Source organism: Pipistrellus hanaki, assembly GCF_964339955.1.
Source record: "Pipistrellus hanaki genome assembly, chromosome: 2".
Classification (NCBI taxonomy): domain Eukaryota; kingdom Metazoa; phylum Chordata; class Mammalia; order Chiroptera; family Vespertilionidae; genus Pipistrellus; species Pipistrellus hanaki.
Window position 1 is genome coordinate 180,217,290 of NC_140504.1, and position 25,828 is coordinate 180,243,117.

Sequence of the window (25,828 nt, forward strand, 5' to 3'; positions counted from 1 at the left end):
GTCTGTGTGAGGAGTTTCCATGGTGACGCCGGAGCAAGTCTATGTGGCACCTGTGCCGTGGCTTTGCCTCCACACTCTCAGCAGTCGGGGTGTCAGCTAAGGGTGGTTGGGTATATCCCTGGCACCAGTGGGGCTGTAATGGAGTTATAGATCCCACACCTAGCTCCCTCTGATCCATCTCCATAGAGATGAGGGTGTGGGGCAGATGAGAGTCTCCAGCATCCAGTGCCTTTGTGCTTTTTAACTTGCCCATTTAGCACTAATGCAGGCTCCCAGCCACTGAGTGGCACTGAACTCGTCTGAGATTAGGGTTCCAGCACGAGGCAACAAGGGAGTCACTTTAGATAAGCATTTTCCAGCATCTGTTCCCTGGCATCCCAGGGATTATTTATTGGTTTTGCAGGAAAAAGAAGTTTGCATACCTGGCCAGGAGGTCATGGTTTGATTCCAGGTCAGGGCACATGCCCAGGTTGGGGGCTTGATCCCAAGTAGGGACCATACAGGAGGCAGCTGATCAGTGAGTTTCTCTCATCAATGATGTTTCTATCCCTTATTCCATATTTGAAATCTATAAAAAATGCAGGATCAAGTGATGTTGGGAAGGTGCTTAGGTTGAGGCAGATCTAAAGAGATTTCTGTATTTTGGGACCTCTCAGAACTCTGGGTGTGCTAATGCAAATAAACTCAGGACGTGCCCGTAAGCCACAATTGCCAGACACGTTTGGCGGTGGCTGACTTTTTCCTAAGCCATCTCAAGTGATTAGCATTTCGTGATGCAAACTTTGGAAATTGCTGGAAGAAGCAATCGAAGGGTCTCCCAGTAGTGAAGAGGGTAGAATGCTAAAGAGACGGCTCAGTACACTCTCAGGGAAAAGGAGTATTATGAATAATTAAATGAGACATATATTTTCTCTGGCTCTGCCCACATCAATGAGCATGGCTTTAAAAAAAAAAGCCCATAATTGTACCAATGAATTCCCCCATGGATCTGCATTATCTGACTTCCACTGTGTCCCCAGCGGCGCCACGTGGGACAGAGTCCCTGGGCGTCGTCTCGTGAGCCATGCCTTCACCCAGCAGCGCCAGTGCTTTCTCGTGCATTGCCCGGCTCCTCAACACACTTTCCTCCTTCAGGGTTCATCTCAGAGGCCACTGCTTTCTAATCTCCCCATTCAGAATACATTGCTATAGACGATGCACCTTCAGCACTCTACTTCTGTCCCTTCAGCACACTGTCAGTTCCAGACACTGCTTTCCCTTGGAGCTGGCCACCTGCTGGCCACCCACAGAGAGCGCTGCGGGGCTGGGGGCCACCTCCCGCCATCCGACTCCCCCATGGGGAGCGCAGGCAGCAGGTGCTCACTCACTGCCGCCTGTACAGTTGGCACACGGGGACATGGATGAATACATGGATGGTTTTCTCGCACATGAGGGCTTCCTTGGTTGGGCAAGCCACCCGGGACGTTGCTTAGGTCTGCAGAGTGGGAGTGGGCAAAGCTAGCCAGCCTGGACTCCAGGAAGGCCAGTGGTCTGGGTGTAACCAAGGTTCGGGAAAAGGTTACCTCCCCTGTTGCTTCATTAGATAGCAAATATCAGGACCACTCTCGGGAAGAGAGAGTGGTTCAGCCCATGTTAACTTCATAGTGTCTGTTTGACAGGGATTTACAGAAATGCCAGGGACGATCAGTGCCCACTCAGCTTTATTAAGTAAACATGCCCGTGTAACACCCAACATCCTATCTGTACCACGTGGGCCCAGCCTTCCCCAGAGGCTGTGCCAAGCAGCTCAAATTCAGGAGCATCAAGGAGGGAAAAGCGAGAACAACAAAAGGTGAGGGGCACTGAGGAGAGAGAGCATAATCGCTGCCGTCTACTGAGCAGGCGCCACGTTAGGCTCTCCACTACATTCTCCTTCCCATGTTCACACAGACCTTCAGGTCTTATTATTCCATGTTGCAGATGTGGGCTCTGAGGCCCCAAGAAGTTTCTCATGCAAGGTCAATACCCCTGTGTCTGATTCCGAAATCCAGGCTCTTAATCATGACACTCTGCTGCCTCCCGTATAAATAATCTTTCTGAGTATGCTCAGAACAGTGAGCTATTTTCCCCCAAGGAATCATTTACATGTGCACAGTGCCCTGGGAAACCAGCGATGAAAGCCAAGTCTGTTTTCACTGAGCACGGCTGTGTGCTGGGTACTGTTCTAGGCCCTGGGGATACAGTTGGAAGCAAAACAGCCAAGGTCTCTGTTCCCATAGAGACAGATGCACACGTGTATACAATTAAGAGACAAACAAATAAATTAGCCAGGTTATTACAGGTTGTGCTATGAAAAGAACAAAAGGGGATAATGTGATACAAGTGATGGAAGCAGGGGTAACAAAGGAGCTGAAGAGGTGATATTAGAGCTGAAAAATGGATGACAGAATGGAGCTGGCATGGGATCTGTGGCAAGATCTTTCCTGGCAGAAGGACCAGCCTGTGCAAAGGCCCTGGGGCAGCTAAAGAAGGGGACTGCGCCTGCTGGAAGAAGATTTTACAGCTATGGCTGGAGCACAGTGATAGATCACCAATGCTGTTAATAATTAAAACTGAACACAAGCGGAGAACAGGTTTTACAATGTGATCCTTCAGATAGGATAACATATACCAGTAGTCAAACTTTTTCTGTAATGAACCAGAGAGTAAATATGTCAGGCTCTGTGGGCCATATGACATAACAATGCCACTGCCATTCTAGCACATAGACAATATATCAGCAAATGAGCACGCCTGTGTTCCAATTAAACTTCACTGACAAGAACAGGCACAGAGCCAGATGGGACTGCAGGCCTAGTTTCCTGTTGCTAGGTGTCAGGTATCAGATATTGTAACTCCGGACTTTCTGCACAAGCCTGGGTCTCATACTTAGTGATGTGCGTGTGCACTGTTGCCCAAATGATTCCTTGGGGGAAAATAGCTCACTGTTCTGAGCATACTCAGAAAGATTATTTATACGGGAGGCAGCAGAGTGTCATGATTAAGAGCCCAGGCTGGAGCTTCCTGGACTTTTCCACTGAAGCCTCCGAATAGCAGAAGCGAGTGGATGCCTATTTTCAGAAGATCCGGAGGGTGTGGGAAGCAAAAAGCTCTTTGCAACTTCATGGTTTTGCTTAAAAAACGAGTATGAATTTTGCATCCTGCTCCATAATAAATTCACTTGTTTTAGTATAAAAGTTACTTTCCCCAAAATTTTAAAGAAAAACTGACTCCCCAAATAAATGAATGTTATTGATCCTGTGGCCTCCAAAACCTCTTGTCCCTGGGACCTGCCGACCCGTCTGTGAACGATGACATCGTGGGAACTGTGGCGGCAGCTGGCTTGTTGAAGCTGCCTCAGAATCCTTTCTCCGGATTTTCGTGCACACCATGTCCTTTGATGCACTTTCCCATGCTTCATTCATTCACTCACTCATTCGTTAATTCATCTATTCCTCCTTTCCATCATTCATTGGGTATTCACTTTAAAACATCTGCTTCGCATTACACTAGCTTAGTAGTAAGACTACACGCAGCTCCCAAATTCCTGAGTATTTTTTTTAATTTTTAATGCATCTCAGTTACTTATGCTTGTTTGACCTCTGCTTTGTTACAAACATTGGGTTTGATTTTAGTTCCAGCCCTGCTGAGTCTTTGGCTGTTTGCCACGCAAGAGAAAAGAGGGGTTCCACCCGCCTGAGTAACTCCCTGCATCTTCACAGCCATTGCCCAGCGCCCGGGCGGCCAACCCCCATACTCCTTTGCAGCCCCTGCTGATTGAATTTGGAGTTTATACTTAATTATCTTGTCACTCCCTTATACAGATCATGTTACCTACATTAGACAAGATTGCAAAGCTTAGCTCTGTAACAGCTCGTATCGGTAAATCAAGCTTAACTCAGTTTCACAATCATAGCAGCACCATCATGCTCAACTGTTTCTCAGGACAGGATGACAGGGATGGTGAAGAAGTTGGGAGAATGGGTGGCAGTGGCAGTGATGGCAGAGGGAGTGGAAGTGATGCGGGTGAGAACAGAGATGGTAACACTATTGGGAGGCGAAGATCACGCAGGGGCCCAGCTGACGGACGTGGTGATGTCAGTGAGGGGGGTGCACCGGGAGCCTCATGTGGCTGACACCTAGGCAACCACCTCCTCTTCTCTTTTCTTGTCCCAGTGTCCACAGCCACGTCCTGCAATGACCCTGGGGTCCCACAGAACGGGAGCCGGAGTGGTGACAGTTGGGAAGCTGGCGACTCCACGGTGTTCCAGTGTGACCCTGGCTACGCCCTGCAGGGCAGCGCAGAGATCAGCTGCGTGAAGATCGAGAACAGATTCTTCTGGCAGCCCAGCCCGCCAACATGCATCGGTACAGAGCAGCATAGCGCGAGCCCTGCCCCCTGGCCCCAGCACATGGGGGCTCCAGACCCCCTGTCCACATACATGGCAGCTGCACCTTGAGTCTGGCCAAGAGACTCAGAACAGCCCAAAGCTGCAGAAACCCCCTCTCTACACACACACACACACACACACACACCACATTGTTCACTCTCCAAAATGGTCCCAAAGGTTCCTGAGCCAGGTGTGTCTGTCCCTTTTCTCCTGGCCCAGGAAATATAGGTTGGGAGGGGACAATGGTCATGTCGGGTAGTAGTAGGTCAGCAGGTTCTGAAATGACTCTTCCATTACTCAGAGCTCTAGAAGGTCACCCCCAGGCTCGGGTGTGAAGGAAGGAACCCTGCTCCTCCTCTTTCCAAGGTCACTGTTGGTCACCTGGGTGTTTTCCGGATCTGCCCTTAGTCTAAAAATGTCCCCATTTGATGGAGGGCAAATTGGAGGCTCTGAGACATGTCCAAGGTCATGCAGCTGATAGGAGTTGGGCTGGAATAATCCTGCTCCCTAGCATAGCAACTGGAGACTAGGAGGAGGAGGGAGCTTGGAGGGAGAGGGGAACAGGAAAGAAGGAGAGAGAGAGAAACACTCCGGTGTTCACTTCCACTGGCTCTTTTACTTAGGCACGGTGCTGTACATGTTTCCATGTCAGCAATGAGTGCTAAAGGGGAACCAGTAGCCACTGAGCCCTACTGTGTGCCAGCCCCACACTGGACATTCATCTCTACCACTCGTTTAGCTTTCGCGGCAGCTCTCCATAATGAGCGCCATTCCCTCATTTTACAGTGGAGCAACAAAGTGGAAGGCTTTGCCTCTCTCTGAAACAGCCCAGTGACAAGCCCCTCATTTCCAGCTCCCTTGGCCGTCTGCCAGGATCGGCCTGGCTGGCCTTGGCATCCCTTCATTGCAGAGAGGAAGCCAAGGAAGAAAACATGTATTTGTTGAGAGTCATCCCCATGGTAGGCGCTGGGCTGAACATCGTGGCCACGTGATCGAAAACAGAATCACCATGCAGACTCAGGCTCTGGGTTCCAGTGAGCCGGGTCCCAGTCCAGCGTCACCACAACAAGCTGTGTGGCCTTGGATAAATCACTTCATCTCCCTGTGCCTCGTTTTCCGCCCCTGAAATGGGGAGAGTAAAAGTACCTACCTCACAGGGTTGTTTTAAGGATTAAGTAAGAAAGTGCTGTAAAGCTCACAGTAACCACGGCATACAGTAGAAGCCTTTACCAGCATCGTTCTTTTCAGTTTTATAGACCAGGAAACGGTGTTCAGAGAGGTATGATATAATACGCCCAAACTCACAGTAAGGGGCATGGTCAAAAATTGAACCTGGGACTGGGTCACTTCACAATTGAGGGCCTTTGTCACAACTCTCATACCTCAGTACAGCCTGCCCACTTCTCAGCACTCAGAGAATGATCTACCCATTTTAGGGGTTAGCCCAGTGGTCGGCAAACCGAGGCTCAAGAGCCACGGTTTGCCGCTCTATTGACTAATGAGTTTGCCAACCACTGGACTAGACTAAATGTTTCTGTGTAGTTGGAAGCTGTGAGGATTAGGCAGTTGTGGCATATTGTATGCAAAGAGGTAAAGGGTAGTATATGACAGTGATCGGCAAACTCATTCGTCAACAGAGCGGCAAACCGCTGGGTTAGCCGAAGAAAAACATGCGGTTTCAGAAATGAATCTGTGGCAAATTTAAAGACATCCCTCAGCTGCAAAGGAAGGCCGGGCCGAATAGCCCTTGCCCGAATGGAGGCATCATTGTGCCCCCTTGGGAAGGTGCCCCAGGTAGCTGGACAGCAGGCATGACAAGGGTGTTCCCCACACTGGTGGGGCCACGCTGCGCTTCTGGGTAGGGCCACTCTCTGTGGCACATGTGTCAAACACAAGGCCCGCGGGCCAAATCCAGCCCGCCAGGCCTTGCAATGTGGCCCGCACCGCGCTGTCATCACTGCACTCCGCTGTCAGTTTATGACATTGTCAGTTTATTACTGTTTAGTAAACCATTCGGCCCGCAATTTAGGCTGGATTTTAGATTTTGGCCCCTTCTCTGATTGAGTTCGACACCCCTACTATGGACTGGACTGTGTGGCCTTGCCTTGCTAAATGCAGTTTTACTCTGGTCTGTCCCATCCATCTAACCATCTTCTCTAGAGAAGGCTCAGTGGAGCGGAAGCGCGGGAGACACAAGGCAGACCTGACTCGAGGAAGCATCCCTGCTCACAGAAGCTCTTGTGCCCGGGCCCTGTGCCCTGCAAGCCCGTGGGGAGGGGCCCCTCCCTTCTCCCACGGCCATCGGCAGTTCTGAGGTGGTAGAGCCAGTTGATGGACCCGGGAGCCAGACATGCGTGGATTTGAGTCTCAGAGTGACTGGGTGAATGACAAGCTCTCTGAGCCTCAGTTCCTCCTCTCTAACTCAGGAAGGATAGTCCATAGCTCACTGCGTTTCCATGGGACATAAATGAGATAGGGCCGCTAAAATGCTATAGCTCATGCCTGACATTTAATAGGTGCCCACTTGAGTGTTTCTGGTCCTCAGGTTGGTGTTTGAGATATAGTTCCCATGGAAGCAAACACACTACTCATGACCACTCAGGTTTGCTGTTCAACCATGTTAGGACTTTTATGGCCTGGCTTGAAGACCTACCATTTTTAAAGAGGCCCTGTGGAGGCTTGCTCCAGCCCTTTAAGCATTGCTCTGAGTCAAAGCTGCACCGTGAGGCCATAAATACTGCTCATCTCTGCGACGGGCCAGCGGCTGCTGTGCAGTTCAGCCTTGGATGCAGGCTTGGCTCCCATCCCATGTTCAGTCTTGGATTTTTCTGGCTTCCTCTTGCACGGCTCTCCATGCTCCTGTGGGCTCACTGTCTGACTGCTTCGCTGCCAATCTCCGATGGTATGTCGTAAGCCACAGTCATAGTCTTGGCCATCTTTTCCTGTTAGAGACCCCATCCACTTCTCAGCCTCCACTTGACCAAAACCTCATGGTAACAGGGCAATAGCTGGCCAACTAGTGCAGAGCCTGGCTCAGGATCTGGGAAGGGCCCCGGGGACTCTGGGTAAGCAGCCTGCTGTATCCCTAGCCACCTTCCCTCTCCTGCCATCTGGGAAGGCCTGTCATCTCGGGAGGGAAACCACCGTGGACACACGGGGATTTGTAGTCTCTCCATTTGACTGAGGCGTACATGTTCTCTTGGAGAAGATCTTTTGGAAAATTGGACGGGACCTGCAGCCCCAAGCAGGTGCCAAGAGCACTGGCAGTGTTGGAGGCTGGTGCGTTTGGCAGGTGAACATGGTATTGTTTGCCACTCCTGACAGGCTGCACCAGGATTCAGCAAATAGGCACAGTGCCTGCCTCGCCTGGAAAGTGAATGTGAAGCAGGTGTTTCCCGGGTCTGAGAGACTCATGATGGCTCCTGGTATTGACTGCTTACAGAATACCAGGTGCTTTCCGACATCAAAATCTTTGCAGCCACCCCAGGAAGGAGGTATTGTCTCTTTTTGCAATAGAAAGACACAGGTCCAGAGAGGTTAGGTCAGTTCTCTAACGTCACACAGCCAGGAGCAGGCAGAGTCACAGGTTTTGTTTTTGAGTCGTTCCTTCAGGTGAAATCAGCCAACGAGAAATGGCTCAGTGACTGTTAGTGCATTCGCAGTGTTGCACCAAAACCGCCTCCAGTTCTAACACATTCCATCCCTTCAAGGGGAAACCTCAGACCCATTATGCTCTACCCTCCCCTTGGCCTCCAGGGCCAGGTGTCAACTCAGGTGTATCAGACTCATTCCTTCCTCTTCTGTGCCTACAAATACCCATTAAACTGGGCCCGGTGAAGGGAGCGTCTTACCCTTGTCTTCTCTCCTCAGCTCCCTGCGGGGGAGACTTGACGGGACCCTCGGGAGTCATCCTGTCTCCGAATTACCCAGAGCCCTACCCGCCGGGCAAGGAGTGCGACTGGAAGGTGACCGTCTCACCAGACTACGTCATCGCCCTGGTATTTAACATGTATGTACCTTTCCCTGGGAGGGAGATGAAGGGTTCAGAGCAGCTAGGGGGTTCAGGCCTGGGTGTCTGGGTGAGTATACACAGGTCTGCTGTGAGTGCTTGGCCCGGGGAGGTGTAGGAGCACCAAGACGAAAAGACCCGAGCATTTACGGAAAGGCCCAGAAAGGCGCTCAGAGGCTCCACATATATTCTTACTTCTTTCTTCTTATTATTATTTTCTTTTCTTCTTTTTTATCTCCAAAGCTGTTGAGATTCAGAAAGTAGGGCCTTGCTCTATTCTTGTCTTCTGCCCTCCAGCATTTTCTCCCCTGCTCTCACCCAGCTCATTCCGGCTCGCACCCCAGCTTTTCTCAGATGCACCCCTATCAAGCTCCCCATGATCTCCTTTATTCCTTTTAGAGGCGAGCTCTTCTAAAGAGTTGTCTCTGCTTTTCTCTCCTTCCTCCCCTCCTTTCACAGAGAACCCCTGAGAGCTAGTCTCTGCCCACGAGCCTGCTGGCAACTCCTCTGATAAGACACCAGTGAACTGGTTGCTAAACAAAGTGGAACTGTCCATGTTTTATCCCTGGCACCTCTTGATCGCTCCCTCAACCCCTACTCTGCTTCTCCCTTTGTGTTTTATGCAGTTCCCCCCTCTTCCTGGTTCTCAGACTTCTTCTGTGAGTGCACCACTCCCTCCTCGTGGCCCTCTTCCTTGGCCAGGCCATGTCTCAAGCCCTTTCTCTTCTCGCCCACACCTCCTTCCTGGACAAGCTCATCCACTCCCAGGGCATTCCTCTCTGATAGTGCCAACTCCCCTCTGCCACCCGCCCGGACATCCTGCTGAGATGCACTCATATATCCAGCTGCTGGCTGGCTCTGTGCTGCAGGAGCCTCAGCTGCAACACACAAGCATATCGCTCCTCCCCAGACAAGCTCCATTCTGAACTCGGGGGCTTGGCACCCACAACCCCCTTCACCGCTGCTTTTATGAATGACCAAGGTGTGGAGCCTCTGCTGCCTTAGCACGCCTCCTGTTTCCCCTCTGGTGCATCCTCCCAGCTGCTGCCCTGAATTACGACCCTAGTATCCTAAGGGGTTCCTCTGCCCCCATCTTGCCTTCCATGCCAGTCTCTTCTTTAGCTAGCCGCAGAGTGGTCTTATCTATGAAAATGCTACAGTAACCACTCTGCTTTCCATTTTAACTTATGGTAATACTTCTTAGCAATCAGGAATGAACTGCTGGTGAATGCAGTGCGAGTGAATCTCAGAAAGAGTAAAAGGAGACACACTCACACACACACACACACACACACACACTCACACACGAAAGTATTATACATAATGAGCGATTCCACTTATATAAGTTTTAGGATCGGCAAAATTTGATATGCATGTGTCAAAGCTGGTAGAGCCGTGCACTTAAGAGATGATTATTTCATGATGTGTAAATTACATTTAACTTTTTTAAAAAATAAACAATAAATAGATCCTTTATTTAAAAATTCTACACAGCTCCTTCTTCCCTATAAATTAAAGACCAAACTTATTAATTTCATCCTAAGCAATCTGTTTGCTGCCTGCCTCTCTATTCAGCACCCCCACCGCAGTAGAATCCCACCCTCCCGGTCCCTGGGCTCCAGCCAGACTGAACTCCGAGCAGTCTCCACGCCTCTGCTTCTCCCTTCACAGCGGCTTCCTTTCCAACCGCCGAGGGTCTTCTCATCTCCCCGGGCTCAGCGCCAGCTCGGCCTTCACAAAAGCTTCCTTCTCTCCTCCCGAGGGACTTTGTGTTGTGACCCCATACACCTGTGCAGACTTCAGGCTCCGCTGTTTCATCTTCACATCCATCACTTCCTTCAGCCCCACCCCCATCTGGAAGGAGGGGTGGTGTCTGACACATCCCGTGTCCCGGGTACCTTGTACAGCGCCTGATACAGGAGGGTACTCAGATAAAATCAGGTGACTGGAGGAAGGCAGGGACAGAAGAAGGTAGTTAGGAAGTGGTGGAGCCATAACTGTGACCAAGACTAACCTGGTCCCTCCCCTGGTGACTTTCAGAAGAGCAGGTGGATGGCAGCTAAATTATGGTGCAGGAAGACCATCCACCCAGCAGTGGTGGAGTGACCCTACAGCTGACCCAGTGGGAGAGGATGCCATATAGGAAGGCAGTCACGCATGTCTGGCTCTACCCCTCGTCCCCTCTCTCTACCCTACCCCTCTGACCCAGAGTTGCCATGGCCCTGCCCTCCGCCACACATCTCAACCAAAGGGTGGGACTGGGTGGCATTCTCAGTCCAGCCGAATGGAGTATCTGAATTCCCAGCCTGTGGCTGGGCTATGGCTAAGTTTGCATCAGAAATCTGTTCTCGGCACACTCTCTTTCTTTTATTCTGTTGTTCTCACCTTTGCATGCTCGATTAGTTCCAGTTGCCTTTGCTGGATATATAGCTAAGAGTGGAATCATAGCATCATCAGGCATATATTCAGATCTAGTAGATATCATGAAACATTTCCAAAGTGGATGATCCCGGCGGCTCCACAGTCTTGCCAGCCCCTGGTGTTTTCCATCATCTTCACTCTCCATCCCAGTGGGATAGATTACATTCAAAAGCTCTAATATTCCATTTACTAAACTGAGTCCGTTTTTAAAAAAAGATGTTTTTCCTCACACTGTAGTTAGGACTGCTAAGAAAGAGGCACAGCTGTGGGTGCCAGGAGGGGGGTGGTAGCAAGTCCTCAGGAGAGCGAGAGCTGGCTCAGGGTCACAGGGATGAAGGTAGGGTCCTGCTGGACACAGGCCCTTCCTGCCTGGGAATGGCTCCCGGGCCGGCTCTTTCCCTCTTGAAAAAGAAGGTGAAGCATAGCACAGAAGCTGGGAGGAGTCCTGGGTTCTGGACCCTCTTGGATTGACCCCTGGGTGTAAAGAGTTGGTAACTCATTTTCCCTTCTGTGCATAACAGAGTGACTATAGACAATATTGTATTATAATCACCAAACTTATTAAGAGACTCGATCTCAATTAGTCCAGCCATTATCATAAAAAGAAAAGATAATTATGTGAGGTGATAGAGGTGCTAATTATTACTACAGTGGCAATCATATTGCATATATAAATGTATCTAGTCAACTTGTTGTATGCCTTAAACTTGCACAGCAGTATATGTCAAATACATTTCAATTAAATGTTTTTTTAAAAAGAGGATGTTCTGTTTCACCTCCAGCTTTCTGAATGCTGACTGTGGCACGAGCCTCCTCTGCCCACGCCTGCTTTGTCCATCTTCTCCACTCACTGGGAGGTGGCTGGGGCCTCATTCCCTCCCCCAGCCACCTGCCAGGAAGTCTCAGGGTTGGGCCCCCGTGGGTGGAGGGCATGCTGTCTGGGAGGCCTGGAACCAATCCCCCACAGTTACCATGGGCAGTTGCATTAAGATGAGCATGTAGTTTGTGTCTTGTATTCCATGATATGACATAAGTAATGGCATTTTAGATGTGAAACCAGATTTGGTTGTGCCCAATACGAGCCCTGTTTAACCTTGGTGGGCGGGGTGGGGTGTGTTTGTTCCCTAGCTTTAACCTGGAGCCTGGCTACGACTTCCTCCACGTCTACGACGGGCGGGACTCTCTGAGCCCCCTCATAGGGAGCTTCTACGGCTCCCAGCTCCCCAGCCGCATCGAGAGCAGCAGCAACAGCCTCTTCCTCGCCTTCCGCAGCGATGCATCCGTGAGCAATGTGGGCTTCGTCATCGACTACACAGGTAAGGGTGCCGGTGGCAGAGATGACTGAGGGCAGGGCCCCTCAGACCTGCCCGCTGGAAAGCCTAGGGCAGGGGGAGAGCGACGGGCTGATCACCACACAGCAGTGCTGCCACCATGGTCCTCCGGGTGGCTTAGCCTTCTGCACCCATTTGCCCCAGGCCTGGCAGAAAAGAGGCCAGCATTCTCTTTACACCTCATTTCTATTTTCACATCATCCCTCCCCTTTTCTCTATTTTTTTCCTATGATGATCTTTTATCGCTCTTCAATCTCACAACCTCAGCCCACACATATCCACTAACCTCTTCTCGGTCACTCCCCGCATTTGCTGAAGATACTGCTGTAAACCTCAATCCTCCTCTCCACCGCACAGCCTCCCACCAGCCTGGAGAACTTCTGTGCACATGACAGCTCATCAAACCCCTGGGGTCAAGGTGCCTGGGCCTCTGTCCCATGGACACTCTGGCACCTTGCCGTAGGCTAGACACGTTCTGATACTTCCTGAGCACATTTGATCATCCCTCCAGTTTTCCCATTCTTTTATTCTTACTGCTCTTTTGGGTTAATTAAGACAAGTTCAGTAGTATAAGGGTCGAGAGCAGGGGTCAGCAAATCTTTTCTTAAAGAACTGCATAGTAAGCCTTTTAGGTTGTGAGCCACATCATCTCCATCACAACCGCTGAGCTCTGTCCTTGTAGCACGAAAGCAGCCGAAGACAAAATATTGTACAAAGGAATGAGCCTAACTGTGCTCCAAAACGTCTGCTTACAAGAACAGGCCAAGTCCCTGCCTGGTCTAGACTGTCAGATTGACTGAGCTCAGGCCTCATGACAACCACTTAGCCGTTGAGCAGACTTGAGCAAGTTTATTTAACCTATTGAAAACTCCAGTTCCTCATCTATAAAATGATAGTAGATAATTTTTACCTCACAGAAATGTAAAGATCAATGAGTGCATGCATCAAAGCTCTTGGTTCGATGCCTGGCACATATAATCATCCCATAATGTTCAAATAGGAACAGTCATAGTTGGTCATCGCAGTAGGATTAGTTCCAGGCGCTCAAGCACTTCACTTTCTTCTCTCTTTGTGACCTTTCTTCTTCCCTAATTATCCTACACACTATTATCCAAATTCCAACTCCATTTCTTGCTTGATTTGTGGACTTGGCAAATTATTATCTTTTAGAATCCATCTCTCTTATCTCTATCTAATTATGTTTCAGAAGGTTAAAATTAAAAGGTATTGCATAGTTATATATTATATATCTGAGCACAATATCCAGTATGTACTAAAGACCCTACAGATAGAGGTGATTGATTTTGTTAGTGTAACTGTAACCCAAGTGCACCCAGGCCTCATCAGCCTGTGTGCACAAATGGACTCACGTGACCAGTTAAAAATAAAAAAGTTTCTGGCTCCTGTCCCCCACTTGCATAATGTGGGACTTCAGCAACTTTTCAAAGCGCTCTCTAATTAAATATTTTTGGCACCTCCTAAGACTATCTCACATGAGCTCACAAATAACATCAATCACAGTAATAGCCAACAGTGTCTACGAGCTGCTGGCACCATCCTGAGCACTGTGCACCCATCTATTCATCAACGTCCTCATAACTATCGATTGTCTGCGATTTGTCAGACACAGTTCTAGAAGATGCTTGGCGCACAGATTAGAGACGTTTTGCTTGAGGTCTTCTTTCCTCCTGGGCCTGGCCTGGGCCTCTCTTCCTGCAGACACCTGCCATTTGCTAACCTTCCTGGACTCAAGCCCTTCTCCACATGCTGATAGCCCAACAAACACTGTCACGGGTGATGGAATTCAGAGGAGATGACTTAGACAACTTAGACACAGCCTGTGACCCCATCGCTCCACCCACCACCATCCACTGCCATATTATCATCATCATTTTTCTTCTTAGTCATCTCTCTAATCACAACCTCATCAGCACTTTCATTTTTCCTAACCTGAGGTTCTTCTATTGTGTAAATCTTTCGAAATGCACCATTTGTTCCACCTATACCCAAATAGCTGAACACAGCCAGAAAAAGTCACCCAAACGTGGCACTTGGAGCCAACTTAGATAATGTCCTTTAACCCCAACCACGCCTTATCAGCCACCAGCGTGACTTCTGACCTGTCTCACCTGAGTCTTCTACTTGATGGAGATTCTAAAATTTCACCTCAAAAGTCACACTTTCAGTCTCCTTACAAGATGACTCCTTTTCACCATCCCTGGATATAATAAGTTACTGGTAGAAACTCCCTGGGCTTCCTCCCTAGTCATCTTGTTCAGGGTTATCTGGCTGTGGCCACCTCTCCCTTACATCTTCTCCACTGAATCTGTGGGCTAGAGCCACACCTCTAGATCCTCTTTCCCAAAGCAGCCCTTTCCACTTTCCTCTGTTGGGCTGAAATCATATCTAGAGGGATCCTCAAGTCCAAAACACAGCCCCAGAGAATAAGGCCTACCTAGATGCCATCTAAGCCAGCCAAGTGACTGAAGGAGGCCAGTTACTGGGGAGAGCAGACGCATAGCCAATCCATGCATCTTTCACCACCTTATTAAGATCTGTGGTGCCGGTACTAAGATAAATGTGTCTGTTTAGAGTGGGGGGTACCCAGTGAGACCTGGAGCTGCCTCCTCCTTCAGATTTCATGTCTCCTAATATTAGTCACCCCTCAGCTATGTCTCTAGTCTCTGCTTAGATAGCCTATTTGCTGGGACCCAAGCACCCCTGCCTCACCCTGTGGTCTCCTTCTCCCTGTCCCAAGATCCCAGAATGGGTTACTGTGCTGCCGGATCCTATGGCCTCAACCAATGTGAGGCAGGAAAATAAAAGGGTTCTAGGTTTTAATAGCACAGATAATGAAAACTTCCTCAAACTGAACTCCAAAAGGGGATGTATTTTTGGAGTCTGAGAGCCCCAGAATAGGAAGTGTAAGGAACTGAAATCAGGGTGGAAGGGTCAGAGGTTGGGTTACCGTCTCTGTCTCCAGGACCCATGAATCTCCTCCCTGCCCCTTTCTGAGTATTTGCTGCATTCTCCTCTCTCTGAAAAATAATTTTCATTGCTTCTCCATTTTCCTAAGACAAGTGTGGCCGCCTCACTCTTAACTCCTAGTCACTTTCCAGGCTGCCTCCAAATTCTGAGTCCTAGAGGACCATCAGATTGGCCAGGCTTACGTGAAGCATCATAGAATTAGGATTTTTCAGAAGGAGCTAGGATAGATCAGGCATGTTTATTCATTTTTTCACTCGGGAAATCGTTAGTGAGAACCTACTCTGTGCCGTACACTGTGAAAACAGAGCAAAGTCCCTGCCTCTGGCAAGTTCACTTCCTAAACCGACAGACATTAAGTTGGCAGTGGCAGCCCACCTAATCATAATGTAGAGATGGGTGGTTTCTTGGTATCTCTGCTCAGTTGCTCCTGGAAAGGGGCTGTGGTGTCAGCCATTTCTAGACAGGCCTCCTGGGAGATGATTCTGGATGCAGTCATGTCATTTGTGTATTTTTTGAGACCATGCTTTGAGGCACTTCTCATCTGAATTCTGCCTCCTGGGTAGATTTTACCCTTTGCTAGATGATACAAAAGGAATGAGGAGACTCCTTTCTTTTGGATACTGTTATTACCAAGGAGTCCCGGGAAGGTTATTGTCAATCTCCAGGCCAGAGAAATTGGCAGAATAGGTGGGTGGGAATCTTATTCTCATTTTCCAGCAGGTGTGGTGGCCTCTTCCTGGGCAGGGACAGACAAGGACATCCATGAACAGGTGTAGAGATCATTCATCCATTTGATAAATGTTTATTGGCAGTCGGTAGAAGTGAAGGCCTCGTTGAGCAGGTGACATTGAAACAGAGACCAGGTTGAGAAGAGTAGGGATGAGATGGTGTTCTAGACAGAGGGAAGAAGAGTTCAAAGCACATGTGAGAGAATCTGAGTAACCCAGGAAAGGTCAAGGTGAACCAACCCGGACTGGAAGATACTAAAAAGTACCTATTTTCTCTTTCAAGCCCTCGGAAATGACACTGTGAGCCAAGGAGTTGCAACTAGATTTCCACACCTGCTCCCACCATCATCACTGTCACTACCCACCACTGTTTTCTGAATTCAAAATGGAAATCTCTTCATTTCTGCCAATTTTTAAAGTAATATTGGGAGGAAAAATTCAAACAATGCAGTCGCATATAAGATGTATTCTAAAAACGTACCATCTCTGTTACTACCACCCCCTGAGAACCATTAGTCATGGCTTGTTATCTCATTCCAGTTAGTTTATATAAAGTAAATTCTAGACTAGAGTTGGCAAACTTTTTGTGGAAAAGGCAAGATAGTAAATATTTTAGGCTTAGCAGGCCAGATGATCCCTGTTGCATCTGCTCATCACTCCTGCTATAATGTTAAAACAGCTATAGACAGTATGTAGATAAATGGATGTGGCTGTGTGCCAATAAAACTTTATTTGCAAAAACAGGTAGGGTGCCTGTGAATTGTAGCTTGCTGATCCCAGTTCTATATAAGTGGAATTGCACCAAGTGTATTAATCTATAATATGGGTGGGGTTGTTTTGGATTGGTTTTTTTTTTTTGTAGTGGGGAGTGGCTGTGTGTGTGCGTGTGCGTGTGCGTGTGTGTGTGTGTGTGTGTGTGTGTGTGCCCCAGCAATATAGCCCCTGGACATCTTTCCATATCAGTATGCAAAGACTTCCACTATTCTTTTTAAAGGCTGCTTGTATTTCAGTGAGTGGCTCTAATTTGACCTTTTTAATAGTTCTGGATTGGTTGAGGGTTTGGGTTGTTGTTTTCTTTTTTTTCTATCTTTCTTTTTTCTTTTATTTGCTACTACAGCATTTAAAAGTGGCCCTTTTCTATTAGGATAAGAAAAAGCTGGTTTTTATAATTTTTCCTTTTTTTGGGGGTGGGGTGGGGAGGGCGACTGGGTATTATTTATTATCATCATGATGTTTTAGTCATTTAGTTTTATCATTCACAGCTGAGCTCTGGTTTGGCAGACCGAAGACCGAGTTTTGGTCTTAATTCTATTAATAGTTGAATGACTTGAAAGACTTAGTTAGCCTGTCTGAGCACCACATTCCCCATCTACCACCCGGACAGCAGTGTACCTGGCCCTGCACACTTCAGAGGCCTCTGTGAGTACAAATGCAATAACAGGTAGGAGAGTACTTTGAAAATTACAAAGTGATATTCCTATATAAGAAGCTATCATCATTATCGTTATCCTAATCATTATTATTAACATGGTAATGATATAAGGATGAGCTCTTCTGGCTATGACATGTGACTATAGAATAGAGTCTGTAGATGGAATCATCGATTTTCCAAGCCCTGAGGTGTTCAGCCAATCAATTGAGCATCCATTTGCTCAACCTCTATTATGTGTCCAATATGACCAGCCCTAGCACCAAATTCTGTGCTAGTTGCCAGGATTCAGAGAATAGATAATGCTCTCTGTCCTCTATAAGTTCAGAACCTACTGAAAAGAAACATACTTTCCCAAATTACAAGTTAGTGCCATGCATGCTATACTTAAGAAAAGAAAAGCAGAATTCTGCCAAAGAGAAGACAGAGTTCAGAAATGTGCTCCAGAGAGGGTGGTATTGAAAAGTGCAGGAGTTCGCCTCAGAGGAGGGAGGAAAGGACTTGTGGACACAGTGTCTAGTTCTGAGGCCCAGTTGCCTATAAGCTGTTATGAGGTAGAAGTTTATTCTACTTCCTGTAAAAGAGAAAGAGACTGTCATCAGGGCCAGTGAAGTGGCTCCACCTAGGTTCCTTTGTCTGCTCTACAATGCTACTGCATGGCTTCAATCCCAAGGTTACCTGGGGATCCAAGATGGCGACTGGAGTTCCAACCATGATGTCTGAGTTCCAGACCAAGGGATGGAGGAAGGACAAGAAGAGGGAAGGGCCAGAGAGCATTCTCTAAGCTGTCACCTTTCCTTAAGCAGTCTTTCTAGAAACCCCACACTTATTCATTTCATTATATATTGAATGCCTATCATGTACCAGGCACTGGACTGCAGCAGTGAGCAAAACTGGAAAAACTGTCCTTGTAAAACCTACATTCTAATGGGGAGAGAGGGAAAAATGAGGTAAGCATATAATACACGAGGCAGTATTGATCAAAGGAAAACAGAGGGGAGTGTGGGAAAGGAGTATTAAAATTTTAAGTAGTGAATCAAGAAGGTGTCACTCTCCAAGATGATTTCCATCCCTAGAGTTCCAGCCAAATTCAGAAGGCATGGAGTCAAATCCTCAAAGAGGTGGGAGAAGTGGCCATGTGGATGGGGGGACGTTCTGAACACAGAGGCCAATGTGGTGGAGCAAAGTTAGAAAGGAACAATAGGAGTTGAGGTCATAGAGGGGAGAATTGGAGGCAAAAACTGTAGGGGTTTGTAGGACTGTAGGATTTTGGCTTTTCCTCTTAGTGAGGCAGTAGATTATTATTTGGCCTGACTGTGTTTATATCTCTTTGGCCAAACCTAGCTGTCCAGGAGGCTGAAAGGTGTAGATTTTACCTGGTGCCATATTCTCTGCCTCAAACCTGGGCTCCTTTATTTAAGGATGAAGGTAGGGAATAGACATTGGATGCCACACCTAGTTTTGCCTCTAATGAGCGATGTGGATTTAATCCCAAGTTACTTAATTTCTCTGAACTTTAAATAAGATTTGATCCACTTTGAATTTATAAAAAAGGACAGATGAAATATAAGATCTAGGGACAGTTCTCTATCTCTGTGACTCACATATGAGTCAGGCAATGGCCAATTGTATTCTTGCCAGAGCCACCAAGTGTAGGGGGAGGACAGATTTGGTGCGGGAGGCAAAGGGACACATCCCAGGGCACCTGAAGAAACCACTGAGGGGTCCTCTTCGAGGTGAGAGACAATAGTCTGGGTCCCACTTAAGTGTGAATTTACTGGTATATCTGGGACTGCTCCACGCCCTGATATGGGCAAAGACCAAGAGCAGGGCCCTCATAAGGACTCCGATGCAGGAGTGGCTACACTCAACAGCATCACAGACTCTCAGAGCCCCATTCCATCAGCCAGCAGGCTGATTGGCAGCTGAACAACACACTCTAAAGGCATCGATGCCTCTTGTATAGGTAGCTTACAAGCACCGGGTGACAGTGACAGCCATCAGCAAATTTCCTCTGAGCCTTCATCTCTGAACTCTGATTCTTTTTATTCTGGTTCTTTCCTCCTCAAATCTCTTTCCGTTTCTGAGTCCTCCTGCAAGGACTGTCGGCACCTCTTTGTGAGCCCCCATCTCTGGACCTCTTGGTAGCATAGTCTCCAGGACTCCGGTGGAACCCTGATGATCAGTTGCATTTCCCTGATACTGCGCAGTCTCAGTTGTGTCCTGACACTGCCCAGCCCTGACGACAGGCCTCTTGAGCATCAGTGGTCCTGGAACGAGGATGAGGAGGAGAAGCAGCAGTTCACGGAAGTGAACATGGCTCAGGATTTCCCGCTGACGGCGAGGGAGGCTGTGGAGATTTGGGGCCCTGGCTAGTCCTGTAATTGCTCAAGCAGCACAGTTGTAGGCAAAAGAAAGAGAAAAAAGAAAGCAGCCTCCAAGAGTGAGACAGGAGGCTGAGGAGGCCTGCCGTGCTGAGCGTGGGTGGTCTAAGATAAGCAAAGGGGTGGACTGTGCCTAAGCCCTGACCTCCACCACAGTGACCCTGTCCGCAGCTGGGACATGACCCAGGACCCTCAGCTCCTGCCAGTCCCAGCATCACGTGCCTCTCCTGGGAGAGTGGGTGAGGGATGAGAAAGCTCCCCACAGGTTTTTACACAGTTCCCTCCCTCATGGTTCAGGGCAAGAATGGGGAGCGAGGAGGTGAACTTGCACTCTGCAAGATGATTTCCAGCCCTAGATTCTAACCACATGTGCGCTGTGGCTAATTAGAGGCAGGGTTTCCTGATGGCTGCTGCACCATGGAATCAGTCCACTAATGAATGCTGCATATGTGTATGTGTCCCTTTTTCTTTTTCCCAGAAAACCCACGAGAGTCATGCTTTGATCCTGGTACAATCAAGAACGGCACACGAGTGGGGTCGGACCTAAAGCTGGGCTCCTCCATTACCTACTACTGCCATGGGGGCTACGAAGTGGAGGGCTCATCCACGCTGAGCTGCGTCCTGGGGCCCGATGGGAAGCCTGCGTGGAACAACCCCCGGCCAGTGTGCACAGGTGAGGAGGGGGTCGGGGGGGAGAGAGAAGGAAGGAGTGAGGGCATGCTAGAGGCAGAAGAGGCTGTGGGCAAGGGGAAGGAGGAGGGGAGAGGAGTCCTCAAAAGCAGGGTTGCTCCTTGGGTTCGCTGTGAGAATGGCTGGTAATTCACCAGGTATGCAAGTCCCTGTCAGTATGTCATCTCTCTCAGATCACCGTGTTCCCGCCCACACTCAGAAGTCCTCAACCACGGCTCACAGACAAGCCAGTGGCTCAGACCAGGGAGAAGATAGTTTAAAGATGTTTGGTCCTATGAAAAATCACTTAGAGGTCAGCTGTGTAAAACTAAGGTCCCCGGGGTGCCCTGACCAGGAATGTGGGTTAACTGTGGGGTCCTAGCAGATGTAATGTCAGAACTTCAAGAGCATGGTAGCCACCTAAGTTGAAGAGTGCCCTTTGCCCAGGTGAAAGAGCTTGGCTCTGAGGCCCACCCCTGTGGAACTGAACTGGGTAACATGGATGAGAGCAGAAGATGGCTGGGTCGCGGGGCTAGTCTGGGGAAGCCGTAGCTCTCTACTCTTGCAGACACTGACTGCCGGGTGCAGACGTCAGCCATGGGCGTGGCAGAGTGGTTCTGGTTCTCCTGTCAGCAGAAGAGGTTCCCAAAATGCTCCTCAAGGCTGTGCCTCCGGAGACCAGTGCCCTTGTTAATAGTTAGAGAGCTAGGACTGAATGCGCAGGAGGGTCGCTGATAGCATCGGGGCGGGTTTTAGGCCATGTGCCAGGTCAGGGATGGATGTCCGCGGGCAGGACTGGGCGGTGTCCTCAGAAGTCCCTTCCTCCACATCAGTGGCTGTGTACCTCATGGCAGCCCAGCAGGGCCGGAAGCTCAGGTGGGGAGCGAGCTGGTCAGAGGATGGACACTGAAGAGAGGCCCACAAGGTCACCTGGCCCTCTGTCTGATTTCTCTTTCAGCCCCCTGTGGAGGACAGTATGTGGGTTCAGATGGAGTGGTCTTGTCCCCCAACTATCCCCAGAACTACACCAGTGGACAGATCTGCCTATATTTTGTCACTGTGCCCAAGGATTATGGTATGTGGTGTTATGTATGTTTTTTGTTTGTTCGTTTGTTTATGTTTTCTGACTCTTTCCAACTCCTCGGGCCCTTCCCAATTGTATCCTGCTTCCACTCCCAGTTGTATCCACTCCTTCTGTGGGTACAGGCAGAACAGTCTGCCCTAAAGGACACAGTCTGGATGCCAGAAGTGGGCTGTGGAATACTCTCCTGACACACGGGGCAGGAAGGGCACAAGTTGGCCGGAAGCAAAGCGGGGGGGGGGGGGGGGGGGGTAAGTGAGGATCCAGATAGAACCCAGGGAAGGCGGGAGCACTCGGCTACCCAGCACAGCCCAAGTCTGAATAGAGATGCTGCAGACCCAGGCCAATTGGGAAGCCAGGGATGGGTACCCAAGGGGCAGGGAGAGTGAGGAGTGGGATGGGACTAGGTTGCAAATACAGGTGAAGGGGCTAGGAGCCGCACCGTTCCTTCTGAGCCTGGTCCAGCAGCTATAAGCAGGACAAGCAGGGGGGAAATGAGGAGCAGGCCCTGAGAAGACATAGAAACCTCCAGGTTCCAAGAATCCAAGGTAAAAAGAAGCAGGGCTCCTCGCCCGGGAGGAGGGACAGTACGAGTCCTGCCAGCCCTGGGGGACTCAGAACATTCCTGGGGAGCACAGGCCAGTGGGACCTGGACAGTCAGATGACCAGCCCGACTGCTTTCTCCCTGGGTCTCTTCTTTGTAGGGGGAGTACGAACTATTTCTATACACAGTTGGTGTCCAATAGGACAGAGGCATCGATATATCCTGACACCAGGAGAGAGACTGGGCAGCCTGCAGAGAGCTGGCTGCTTCGCAGGGCAAGACCTGCTGTCACTCACCAAACACCTAATAAGCACCTATCAGGACAGGTCCTGTGATCACATGGAAAATGGGGGGTATTGCCAAAGCCCTTTCAGGTCCTTGAGTATCTGCAGCAGCCGCTCTCGGGGAGTAGATTAGCTCAGGGCCACCGCCACCTGCCTGACCACCGGTGCAGCTCTCAGTGTGATCCTGCCCATGGGGGAGGCCGGCCCTTCCCAGCTCCCTGCACCCCGTGCCTGGGGGCTGGCCAGTGTGCTAATCAACAGTAGAAAGGCTCAGCAAGGAGTTCGCCCCAGGAACCAACGATTCCCTCTGAGGCTTCCCTCATCCTGGCCTCGGGTCCCCCAGACCTCCCGTCCTTACCCCAACACGGCCACACAGTCTTCCATGCTGAGCTCTCCGCACTGTCTCCCCCCGCAGTGGTGTTTGGACAGTTCGCCTTCTTCCACACGGCCCTCAACGACGTGGTGGAGGTGCACGATGGCCACAGCCAGCACTCCCGGCTCCTCAGCTCCCTGTCGGGCACCCACACAGGTACCCTGGGCTGGGCCACGATGGGGGTGTGGTGGGTCGGGGTCCCATGGGCCAGCTCAAAGGAAAGAGGCCCTAGGAGCCTGCCTGCAGGCGGAACCCCACCATTGGGTGTCTGTCATGTTGCCATGCGCCGGTGCTCTCTCTACCACACAGCAGTCAGTTCCTGACAGCCCATACCTATAAGGGGCTTCCAAAACCACTCTCACCTCAAGCTGTGTCTGCATCACCCCTGTGGGGTATACCATGCCCCGATGTTTTCTATTTAACCCCAACACATTTCTCCAATTATAAACATATTGCATTTTCATTGTAGAAAACTTACCGCCAACCAGAAAATAAAAACCACCCAGAAAGAACCACTGAAAAGATAGTGTATCTTGTTTCCAGTTTTTACAGCTGCTTAGACTTAATCTTTTACACATTTTATTGAACAAAGCAGTATACATATTTTTATTGAAATATTCATCATGAGCATGTCATTATGTCTCTGTCATTATTTTATCCTATAATAGGATTTTTAAATGCTGCATAATTGTCTATCGTATAGTTATTTAAAATTTATGTAATGAATTCTCTATTATTGAACATGTAGATTGTTTCCAATTTTTCACTCGTTTGAATAGTAATTACATGTATTCTACATGTCATTATACATATCTTTATTACCTTGGAATATCTAGAAGTAGAATTACCAAGATAAAGAATGTGTGAGATCCTTAATTTTCTTTTAACAGATTGTCAAATATGCCCCTAGAAGGTTCTTGCCACTTTGTTCACCAACAATGAATAAGAGGGAATATTTTATCCTCACAAAATTGAGTAATTAAAAAGCAAAGGCATTATCAGTTTGAAAAATAAAAATGGTATCTCATTTTTTTCATTTCCTTTTTTTATTACTAATTAGGTTAACATTTTTATAATGAAATTATTGGCCCATGAATTTTTTATTTGTGAATCTATTTGTGAATTAGTATTGATTTTCTATTAGCATTTATTTTCTTATTTATTTAATAGAGTACCATATTATTATAAGCTATATATTTTGTATGCTATAAAAACCTCTTGTCTATATAATATGTTATAAAAGGCTTTCCCCTTTCACTTGCCATTTAATTATCTTCAGGGTGTGTTTTAATGTCAGTAAATTTAAATTTTATTTAAATTTGTGTCATTTGCTATTTAATTTTCTTCAGGGTGGGTTTTAATGTCAGAAAATTTAAATTTCTCATCAAATCTGTCGATGTTGTTCTTTTATGGTTTTCTCCTTTACTTTCATGCTGATGAAATAAATATTCCTCTGTGTTTTCTTTTACTTCTTTTTCATTACATTGTTTTGTTTTATTATAATAATGTTGGGATTTATTTTGATATATTATTTGATATAGGAAATATAATCATATTCTTTCCGACTTAGTTCATCAGTTGTTCTAACAGTATTTTCAAAATGCCAGATTTACATATATTAAATTTTTATGAAGAAAAGGGTATATCTCTAGACCTTTTATCCATTTCCTCTAAGTGTCTGTTGACTCTTATATCAATATGAAATGGCTTTAATTATCGTAACATTATAATATTGTTTGATATTATCACAACTTTAAACATACAGTGAGATAAGTTCTCATAGACATTCTTAGTTTTGAATTTTTATTGGCTTTTCTTGCTTAACTTGTGCCTCCAGATAAATTTTAGAAATATGTTGTCAAGTTTTTTTAAAAATTGCATTGGAATTTTCACTGGAATCGGTTAAATGTATAGATTAATTAGGGATAATTCATCTTTATAATAGGAACTCTTCTTCCTCTTTAGGAACATGCTGTATCTCTCCATTTCTGTCTCCTTTGTAACCTTTGGAAGGTGTTATAATTTTCATTTAGGCTGTATGCATTCTTTGTTAACTTTTTCCTTAGATATTTCATGGCAATTGTTGTTGCTACTGTAAATAGGCCTCCTCATGTTATGTTTCCTAATTGATCTTTGCCAGTATATTAGAAGACTGGCATTTTGGGTATATTTCTTTTGCAAAGTCATCCAACCCTCCGTAACAATGCTAATGCTGCCAACTGATTCTCCTGGGTCCTTTAGGCAAGAAGTAATATCCTCAGCACAAGCACATAAATTTATCTCATTATTTTATCTCTGCTTCTTCAATGTTTTTTCTCTTACTTATTTCCCTGGTTATTGGTCTGTTCCAGTATCTTGCTTTGTTATGAATGCTGATGTTTTATACTTTAGTAAAAATTTTATTTTGTGATTATTTTAAACTTAGCAACATTGCTTATATAATACTAGAGGCTTAGTACATGAAATTTGTGCACATGAGGGAGGGATCCCTCAGCCTGGCCTGCACCCTGTTGCAGTCTGGGAGCACTCAGGGGATGTGCTACTGATGGCTTAGGCCCACTCCCTTAGCTGCCGTACCACTCCCCCTATGGGAGCACACTGACCACCAGGGGGCAGTTCCTGGGTTGAACATCTGCACCTGGTGGTCAGTGCACATCATAGCAAGCACTTGAGTGGCCTTAGCATGTCATTAGCATGTTATGATTTGATTGGTTGAACAGCCAACTGGATGATCAGACACTTAGCATATTAGGCTTTTATTATATAGGATACTGTGGCACTAATTAATCTCCTTTCTGTTAGTGGTTATATCTCCTAGAAGGCTGTATTCTTCTCCTTTGACTCCCCTGGACCAGGGGCTTTGTGTTATTTGTTTTGTTTCATTTTCTTTTTTACTGCATCTGCTTACCAATTCGTCTGTGGATTTGGTTATTATTTTCTAATTAATTAACCTCTGCCTTTTTCTCATAATGTCTATCTCCCTCTTTTGTTCTTCAGATTATTTTGTTCTTCTTGTTCTAATGCCTTGAATTGACAGCTTTGTTTGTTATTTTCTCTGTGTAATGAAGAGCTTGTTTACAGCGATATATTCGATATATTTGCCTCTAAGCATAGTTTTGGTTTCAAGCCACCAATTTTGATGTGTACTGTTTTCATCGTTACTTTCTAAATAATTCAT

At 47.7% G+C, this 25,828-nt stretch overlaps 1 protein-coding gene across 9 annotated transcripts in view; it reads left to right on the forward strand.

Annotated features, from left to right (window-relative positions):
• The window catches only part of CSMD2 (CUB and Sushi multiple domains 2), a 541,275-nt gene that overhangs the window by 418,489 nt on the left and 96,958 nt on the right, over positions 1–25,828 (forward strand). For all 9 annotated transcript variants that reach the window (XM_084873018.1, XM_084873017.1, XM_084873019.1 and 6 more), the window contains 6 exons: positions 4,195–4,386; positions 8,280–8,418; positions 11,968–12,155; positions 20,178–20,372; positions 21,327–21,443; positions 22,693–22,806. In XM_084873018.1, coding sequence (XP_084729144.1) covers positions 4,195–4,386; positions 8,280–8,418; positions 11,968–12,155; positions 20,178–20,372; positions 21,327–21,443; positions 22,693–22,806 — 945 coding nt within the window. The remainder of the gene's footprint in view (positions 1–4,194; positions 4,387–8,279; positions 8,419–11,967; positions 12,156–20,177; positions 20,373–21,326; positions 21,444–22,692; positions 22,807–25,828) is intronic.